The sequence below is a fragment of the Hyperoodon ampullatus genome (assembly GCF_949752795.1).
Source record: "Hyperoodon ampullatus genome assembly, chromosome: X".
Classification (NCBI taxonomy): Eukaryota; Metazoa; Chordata; class Mammalia; order Artiodactyla; family Ziphiidae; genus Hyperoodon; species Hyperoodon ampullatus.
Genome location: NC_136913.1, coordinates 53,611,390 through 53,621,097, shown reverse-complemented (window position 1 = coordinate 53,621,097; position 9,708 = coordinate 53,611,390). Strand labels below are relative to the sequence as shown.

Genomic DNA, 9,708 nt, shown 5'->3' with positions numbered 1-9,708 from the left:
ACTACAGCTAAGAAAGGAAGGAAAAATATCCCCCCTCCCCAGCCAGGAGCTAACACTTTTTCAGTCAGCCAGCCCCCATCCCTGTCCCTTAAGTTTGAGAGTGACTTGACTAGAGATGTGGCTTTGGAGGAGGGAAGAGCTGTAGGGCTTGGGGAGCCTGGTGCCTTTTATTTTGAGAGGGAAATCCACCTGCACAATCCACAGGAAAAGGGGTGGCCAAAAGCTGACCTGAGCTGAGGCTGCCTTAGAGAAGAGAGACTGGAGTAGAAGTCCCACCTACCTGCATGTGTAAAGTGATTGGCATTCACTTGAATCTCAACCCACTACTCTGACCTCTAAGATATACCATTTGAGTAAGTACCAGAGTAATGGTTTTGGATAAAAGGCAACACAAATGTCAGCCTGGGGCCTCTCCAGCCTAAGGCAGCCCCGATAGCAGAGCCCTCAGACCAATGACCTAGGCAACGAGTTAGGCGGGACTTGTGGAGTGGGTCTGGCTCCCTGATTTCACTGTGGGGAACATCTGCTACTGATTTTCAAAAGCTAGGGTTTATTATGGGAGAAAAGCCCACAGATTTTAGGATCGCCAGACACATAGCCTGGTACCTGAGAACTTTAGTGTATCTGGGAAACTGCCAGGTGGTGGGGTGGTGAGCTCAATAATAACAGCCAGGCCTCCCAAATGAATATGAAAAGGAGAGCTTGTCCAAGCTACCTCCGGGCCTTGAGGATGAGATGAGGTTGTGGGTGGGGGAGATAAATGCACCAAGCCTATTGAAACATCCAGCAAGAAGACTGTTGTCTCTTCAGAGCCTAAGGCAAAAGTACAGGGAGGGGGCACACTGGAGCCTTCACCTGAAACAAGATATGGGCCTCTCCAGGCCCTCAGGCCTTAGGCCCCAGGCCTCAGGCACAAGAGACAGAGAATCACATCTGGGACTTCCACCTTTCCCTTAGCTCCAAACAAGGGCAGGGGTTGAAATGTGGGTGAGAGAGAAGGGATCTTCAGACACAACTGTCATTAGCACCTGAACCACATCTCTTCCTAAACCAGAAACTCCAAGAGCAAAAAGAAATAAGAGAAAAGTGAGAGAGGGGTTGTGCTTCCATCACATTAAATAGGAGACTTTGTAGAGGTGGGGAAGGGTTGTTTCACATGGAGACATCAATCACTCTGGCCAAGGGGAGGGGTTATGAGCAGCAGAGCTCTAAGTGTTCTCCCTCTTTTCATTCATCCTGCTTCCGTTTTGGCTTTTTGGGGTTCCTGGACCGACTCTTGGCTTTGCACAGAGGGCATATAGGTGCATTCCGGTGAATTTGTTGGTGACATGACAAGCAGGCCTGGTGGGGGGCACAAGACAAAGCAAGTTAGTGGTCAGATTCTTCTAGGTCATGGCTCATCTTTCCCAGGGGCCCCCACAAGCAATTGCGATTTCCCAACAGGAAGGAGCAAGACCTAAGTAGTGAGTCCCAAGTAGCGAGATCTGTGCTGGATATAAGGGATGCAAAGGATATAAGGGAGTGAAAGTCAAAGAGGGGTACTGAGGAAAAATATCCAAAATTTGGCAATAAGGCAAAATGTGAATTGCATATTCATTAAGCATTATACTGGAGCATGGTCTAACAGGCTCACTCAAGGATTATTTAATTCTCTAGGACAGGTATCAATAAACTTTTTCTGTAAAGGCCAAGATAGTAAATATTTTGGACTTTCTTTTCAGGTCATATGATTTTAGTTGCAACTACTCAGCTCTAACTGCCTTACATAAAAGAAGCTATAGACAATACATAAACAAGCAGAAATGTGTGTGGGCCAATAAAACTTTATTTACAAAAATGGGGAGCAGGTCACACTTGGCCTATGGGTTCTGGTTTGCTGACCCTTGCTCTAGGAGACCGTCTCTTTGTTTGACTATTTACTACTTATTTAAAAAAATTGAAGTATAGTTGATTTAAAATGTTGCGTTAGCTTCTGGTATACAGCAAAATGATATAGATGATAGATAGATAGATAGATAGATAGATAGATAGATAGATAGATAGATATTCTTTTCTGTTATGGTTTATTACAGGATATTGAATATAGTTCCCTGTGCTATACAGTAGGACACTGTTGTTTATCTATTTTATACACAGTAGTCTGTATCTGCTAATCCCAAAAGCCTAATTTACCCCTGTCCCACCCCCTTTCCCCTTTGGTAACCATAAGTTTGTTTTCTATGTCTGTGAGTCTGGTTCTGTCTTGTAAATAAGTTCATTTGCATCATATTTTATATTTCACATATAAATGATATCATATGGTATTTGTCTTTCTCGGTCTGACTTACTTCACTTAGTATGATAATCTCTAGGTCCATCCATGTTGCTGCAAATGGCATTATTTCATTCTTTTTTTATGGCTGAGTAGTATTCCATTGTATATATGTACCACATCATCTTTTCCGTTCATCGGTCGATGGACATTTAGGTTGCTTCCATGTCTTGGCTATTGTAAATAGTACTGCTATGAACATTGGGGTGCACGTATCTTTTTGAATTAGAGTTTTCCCTGGATATATGCCTAGGAGTGGGATTGCAGGATCATATGGTAACTCAAATTTTAGTCTTTTAAGGAACTTCCATACTGTTCTCCATAGTGGCTGCACCGATTTACATTCCTACCAACGGTGTAGGAGGGTTCCCTTTTCTCCACACCCTCTCCAGCATTTGTTATTTGTAGAATTTTTAATGATGGCCATTCTGACCGGTGTGAGGTGATACCTCATTGTAGTTTTGATTTGCATTTCTCCAACAATTAGTGATGCTGAGCATCTGTTCATGTGCCTATTGGCCATCTGTATGTCTTCTTTGGAGAAATGTCTATTGAGGTCCTCTGCCCATTCTTTGATGGGATTGTTTGTTTTTGTGTTATTGAGTTGTATGAGCTGTGTTTATATTTTGGGAATTAAGTCCTTGTTGGTCGCATCATTTGCAAATATTTCCTCCCATTCCGTAGGTTGGCTTTTCATTTTTGTTTATGGTTTCCTTTGCTGGGCAAAAGCTTATAAGTTTGAATAGGTCCCATTTGTTTACTTTTGCTTTTATTTCTATTGCCTTGGGAGACTGACCTAAGAAAACACTGGTACAATTTATGTCAGAGAATGTTTTGCCTGTGTTCTCTTCTAGGAGTTGTATGGTATCATGTCTTACATTTAAGTCTTGAAGCTGTTTTGAGCTTACTTTTGAGTATGGTGTGAGGGAGTGTTCTAACTTCATTGATTTACATGCATCTGTCCAGCTTTCCCAATACCACTTGCTGAAGAGACTGTCTTGTCTCCATTGTATATTCTTGCCTCCTTTGTCGAAGATTAATTGAACGTAGGTGAGTGGGTTTATTTCTGGGCTCTCTATTCTGTTCCACTGACTATAAATACTTTTCCATTAAATAGTATACTATTTGACTATTTACTATTGATCAGGGCCCAGATGCTGTGACTTAATGTTGATAAGGCACAAATGGTTTTTGCCCAGTAGAGATGCAAATTATTTTTGTTACAAAGAAAAGGTAATCACAAAGATTACAGTTTTATTTTTCTGTAGGACATTAACCAGTTCTGGATTTAACATTGCAAACTTATTTTGGCATTCCTTTCCTTTCTTGACTATATAATTATCTGTTCCTCTAATGCTTCTGGAACCAGCTTTGTAATGCTGCTGGCTCCCTCGTTAATGACACACGTTCACTATATATTTGTCTGAGTCACGTTTCTAACGTTCTGAAAATTATACTTTAGCAGAGCCTGCCAATCTCCCTGCATTCTAACCTCTCTGAGAATATGAGGCAACAAGACCAGTGGCTCTACTACAGCACACATACACACCACCCCTTCCTCTGTGTCCCAAGCGAAGGCTGTTTTAGGGAGACCCCAAATAAGTAAGGCCAAAGCCCCAGACCCAACCTTCCATGGGGCTGCTTGAGGCTACCTTGCTTCTTCCACCGTCCATACCCAGCTCACTCACCTTCATAGGTGGGGGCTGCTGCCTGAAGGTGGCTGTCTGCCGAGTGTCCTGCTTCCTAGCCACTTGGAGTTGTTGGGCGGCAGCGGCTGCGGCGGCCAAGGATTCAGGGATCGGGGGCTCCTGCGGCTCCGTCTGCCACTCTGCTTTCTGCTTCTCAAAGTAACTTTGGAGATGAGAGACATTAGCTGGATCATTCTGAAAGCAAGGAGAACCTTGCCCCTCTTAAGGACTCCATGCTACAGAACGAAGGGAGTTGGGCTGTGTGTGGCTCACTGTAGGAAGTTCCTGCACCCTCTCCAGCACAAGGCTCTTCTCCCTGGGTACCAGGTCCCCTGTGTGTTGGGAAGGGTACTCCTCCTGCTCCTTGGCTCTGACAGGCCCAGAAAAATTTTAAAAAATCCCAAGGCTAGCCAAGTCCTCAAAGGGCATTTTTCTACCCTCCATCCCACGTTCCTTTGCAGTATTCCTATTAAGTGTCCTCAGGCCTCTGCTGGCATACCTCTAGGAATAAGAAGCTCACCACTTCCACAGGCAGCCTGCTCTACCTTAAGGAAGTATGTTCCCTTGTATTCCTTCTACTGAACTGAGCTCTGTATCTCTGTAAAGTAAGCTTAGTTCTTAACTCTAGGTCTTAAGATAAAGTTCCAGGCTAGCCCCTGGAGGCCATGAAAGCTCGCCCTTCTGTGTTTTCAAGGTTTCTGGACACCCCTTCTAGACCTTGACTTGGGAGGTGACCTCTTAAGAGTCACAGACGCATACACACACAAAGAGTCATAGACATAGTCTTGTATTGTCAAAATTGCACAAGGAACTTTAAAAGCCATCTAGTAATTCTAGTCTAATCATCTAACAGCCCAACACAGAGACTTACCCAAGGTCATGCAAGGAGTCGGTCGCTGACAGGCCTGGGTCTAGGACTGGGTACCCTGACTTTCAGACCAGGCTTTATGTGTGTATATATACGTGAGTGTATATATACACGTGTGTGTGTGTGTGTGTGTGTGTGTGTGTGTGTGTGTGGTGTATGTTGCAGGGACAGGAGGCAGGCAGCTTACTCCAAGGAGAGCTTCTCCTCCTCTTCACATAGGTCAGGGAGCCTCTGCAGGCCCAGAGTCATGCGCAGGGCATCCACATGTTCCTTCAGTGGCTTATACTCATCATGTAGCCGCCGGGTCGACTCTAGCAGCTTGTTTAGGTCATTCTCAGACTGTTTGATGGTGTTTTCCATCTGGAACACAGAGTGAGGCAAGCACAGAGAAAAGACTCCAAGATTCTCAGCGAGGCTGTACAGCTGAGTGGATAATAGCACAGGCTCCAGAGCCAAACCAATCTGTGATCAAGTCCTCAACCCACTATGTATTCTATGTGACTCTTGTCAAGCCTCAGTTCTTTCATCTGTATAATGGTGGTAACAATCATACCTACCTCGTATAATCTTGGTGAAGATTCAACGATTGAATTCATATAAGTGCTCAGTACAGGGGCTAACACAGAGTAAAGGCTCAATTAGTGGTAGCTATTATTCAAATATAGCATCTTAGAGCTGGAATGGCCCTTAGAGCTCATGTAGTGCACCCCACCACCATTTTACAGATCAGAGAATTGAGACTCAGAGAGAAGAATTACCTTCCTCAGAGAAATGCTTCCTAGGAGCCAAGTCTACATTAAGACTCAGGGCTTCCGCCTCCCAGGCCGGTGGCTTTTCTCCTAAATCAGTGGTTCCCAAAATGCATTTACCAGATCAGCAGCATCAGCATCAACTGGGAACTCATTAGGAATGTAAATTCTCAGGTACCACCCCAGATATAAGCAATCAGAAATTCTGGGGTGAAGTCCAACAATCTGTGTTTTAACAGGCCCTCTAGGTGACTCATGAGGCATGTTCAAGTTGGAGATCCACTGGCCCAGATTTTCAGCACCTCTGTGACTAATACCTTGTTTATTTCTCTATCCTTAGTTAGCTGGCAGCAGAACTGCCAACTCCTCATGAGACCCTCATATCCTGTGATCTTGTGACACAGAAAATCCCAGGTAACTACTGTCCAAATTGCATTCATATTTCCTTTAAGGCCCTAGGCTTGGCAATATCAGGAAGTAGATATTGCCACAGAAATGAGTTTCCCAAGAATAGAAACTTAGCTCCTTCAAACGTGATTTAAAAAAACAAATCTCATTATCATAGGCTCTAAGGGTTAGAAAGGGCCTTACAGGTCAGCACCTCCAACCTCCCTCTTGGTGAAGGAATCACCAATACTGCAGCCCAGACAGGTGATCATTCAGACTCTGCTTTAATAACTCTAAAAAGTGGGGGACTTATCACCATAGCAGGCAGTTCATTCCCCACATTCCAAGGGTCTCCAAACGAGAGACTGTAATGAGGGAGTCCCAGTTGGGTAGGCTGGCAGAGATGGTTTGTTTGGCTTAGTTGGAAGCTTCGGAGCCCTAAATGTAAGTTAGATCCCCAAGGCATTCTGCCTCCTCTGCTTTTCCCCAAGGCTAGCTCTCAACTCCTAGACTCCCAGAATGAGAGCACATCAGTGCTGAATGAGACCTCAGAGGTGACTGAATCCCTCTCATGGTACAGAAAAGGAAAATGATGCCCCGAGAGAAGAAGGAACTTGTCCAGTGATATACAGCCTATCAGTGACAGAACCAGGGCTGGATCTCAGAACTCCTGGATTCTTCCATTTCAACATAGCCTGATGCCTACTCCCCCAAGTTGGCCACAGCCACATCTCAAGGAGAGTCCACAGCACTCACTACTGCCTATTCCTCCTCAAAGGGCCCAGAAGTAGGCTTCAGGCAGCCAGCCAAATACCACATACCACATTGATATCAGCGTGGATCAGTCGGAGTTCCTCCACGTGGGCCATCTTCTCCTGTAGCAGGAGGTCCATCTCCTGCTTGTATTCCTTCAGGTGCCTCTCCTCTGATTCAAGGGCCTCAAACTCAGCCTTCAAACGGGTCTTGATCTTTTCCATCTGCAGGGTCTTGTTCCTGCCATTCCCCCAAAGGAGGAAACAGACCAGCAGGAGAAGGCAGGAAAAGGGAAATGGAGTACAGAGTTAGAGAAATGGAGTACAGAGTTAGGCCGTGAGCCAGGGCTAACTGGTTAAGCCATCTTTCTAAGCTTCCCTCTCTTCAGGCAGAGGCAGCCTGAAGCCATCCCCACAAAGGCAGGAGATTCTTTCTTCTAAGATAAAAGCTCAGTGGGTCCCGAACTGGGATGATTTTGATCCTTGATGGAGCATTTGCAAACATGGGGCAGGTTTTAGCTGTTAGATTGATTCAAGGGAGAGCACTACTGGCATTTAGTGGATATGGGCCAGAAATGCTAAACAGCCTCTCAATGCACAGGAAAGTCCCACATCACAAATAACTCCCACCCAAGATGCCAACCATGACCTCTTGAGAAACTCTAAAGCAGCACTATCCAATAAATTTTCTACAATGATGGAAATTTTCTGTATCTATGCTTTCTAGTACAGTAGCCACTAGGCACAGGAAGCTACTGAACATTCAAAATATGGCTAGTGCAACCGAGGAGCTGAATTTTGAATTTTATTTAATTTTAATCAATTGATTAAAATTAAGTTTAAACAGCCACATGGGGATAATGGCTCTCATATTGGACCGCACAGCTCTATAGGGTCCCCTCATCAGTTCCAGAAGAGGCAGGAGACAGGAAGATCTGCAGCTCATTTCTTTTCCTAGAAAACATAAAACCTATTTCTGGTTGTTAAATCCCAATTGCATACCCTCTGGCTCAGTAATCCCACACCTAGCAATTTATTCTAAGGAAATAAGTCAGGGAAGCAAAATGTTAATACACAGGGATATGCTTTCTGGTCTATGGGCAAAATTGGAATATTTGGCAACCACTAAAAGGAATCATTATGAAGACTTGTGACATGGAAAATGTTGAAGATACTCCATGAAAAAGGTATATACACTAGGATTGCAATTTCAAAATACACATGCATGTGACTAAAGAAAAGGAATTGGCAAGAGTACAGTTTCAAGGACTTTTGAGACCACTGAAGCCTGCCTAAGTGAAAGAGCCACAAAACTTTGGAAGGAAGCCCCTCTAGGGCACACTGTTGCCCTCCCACTCACTCTCTACTATCTGGTTCTCAGGTTCTGTCTAGCCATCATCCATTACTCAGATTAGGCAGCTCCTTTATTCTGCCTCAGTAGCTAGCTTTCTCCTCCGCCCCAGCCCATCCCATGGTTACTCTTGCTCCACACCCTGGCCTCTGGCCTCTGACCACAGCCTGCTTCTGTGTTTTTTCTCTCTCCTTTCTTCAGCATTGCCTGTGGCTCCTGCCTCAAGAGGTGGCCCTCAGTGGCACAGAACCACAGAAAGAATTATGTTAGGTGGGTAGGATGAGAGGTGAATTTTTTCTTTCAATATTCAAAAATCTCTTTTCAAGATATTATATTGCTTTTACCTTAGACAAGGTTAAAAGGATTGGTGTTATTATCCCATCTGTAAAGAAGGAAATTGGGAGTTCAGGATGGTAAGTTGCAGTAAATGGGATGTTGGGATTTGAACCCAGGGCTCTCTAACACCACCCACTACTACACAGGGCCTGACTGGGGTTACCCAGACTAAGGGGCATAAACATACTGAGGGTTCTCGGTATACCTGTTTGACTGCCTTGAAGAGGGATGATAGTGATTTGTACTGGTCAGTTAATCCACTACTTAGAGCCCCCTCCCATCTAGACTTCTATTCCCTTCCTCTAGATTGCATACAGAGCAGTCTAAACTTCACCTATCCCTTCACCTATCCTTTACAGATGGGAAAACTGAGGTTCAGAGTGATATAGTGTCTCACCCTGATTCATACAGCCATTTTGTGGAAGTGCTAGGCCTAGAACCCATTTCTGCAGGCAGAGCCATAATTTGAAAGGAACATGGGCTTTAGATTCAGACATGGGTATAATTCCTGGTTCTGCCCCTGACTAGCTATTTGCCCTCGGACAAGAAGAGTAACAACTATATTTAGAGTTTAATTATATTCATTGAGCACCGATTATGCACCAATTACAGAAGGCTTAAAGATACATTCATTCAACAAATACTTATGGAACATTTTTCATGTGCCAGCCACTGTACTAGGTGCTAGAGATAGAGCAGAGAACAGGACAGCCTGTGGACAGGAATCTTCATCTAATGAGGAAAATAGACCCTGAACACATGTAAAACTAAATGATAAGTAATATGGATGAAATGCAGAATGCAATGGAAGGACACACCAAAGGGTTCTAACATAGTCTGAGGGACACTGTAGTCAAGGGGGCTGTCACAGGAAGCTCCCCTGAGAAACTAAGAGTGTGACATCTAAGCTAAGACCTGGAGAATGGGTTGGAGGTAGATGGTGTGTAGCAGGTAGACATAGAGGAGAGCAGTCCAGGCAGAGAGACTACTATTTGCAATGGCCCTAGAACAGAAAAGAATGTGGCACATTAGAGGAAGTGAAAAAAGGTCAGTGTGGCTGGAACACCTACTGCAAGAGAGGTGTGTGTGTGTGTGTGTGTGTGTGTGTGTGTGTGTGTGTGGTGGGGGATGTCTGAGATAAAACTAGGGAAGTTGCCAGAACACAGCCTGGATATTGAGATGAGGAGCGAGTACTTTTATCTTCAGGAGAAGGGGAAATCATTGTAGAACTTTAAGCAGCAGGAGAGTGACATAATCTGATTATCT

The 9,708-nt window shown here is 44.4% G+C and overlaps 1 protein-coding gene across 4 annotated transcripts; it reads right to left on the bottom strand.

Annotated features, from left to right (window-relative positions):
• Positions 1–1,208: 1,208 nt before the first annotated feature.
• Positions 1,209–6,992, bottom strand: LOC307068964 (zinc finger C4H2 domain-containing protein-like; the record flags this gene model as incomplete). 4 transcript variants are annotated; one of them, XM_079727099.1, is made up of 4 exons in its annotated part: positions 6,825–6,992; positions 5,055–5,227; positions 4,000–4,162; positions 1,228–1,341 (listed from the first exon to the last, which is right to left on the bottom strand). In XM_079727099.1, exons 1-4 carry the CDS (start codon positions 6,978–6,980, stop codon positions 1,228–1,230), a joined length of 606 nt encoding a protein of 201 aa, XP_079583225.1. In that variant the 5' UTR covers positions 6,981–6,992. The 4 variants fall into 4 exon arrangements, with proteins under 4 accessions (XP_079583228.1, XP_079583225.1, XP_079583226.1 ...); XM_079727100.1 differs by having other exon boundaries at positions 5,055–5,206; XM_079727102.1 differs by lacking the exon at positions 4,000–4,162 and having other exon boundaries at positions 1,209–1,341.
• Between the last annotated feature and the right edge of the window lie 2,716 nt (positions 6,993–9,708).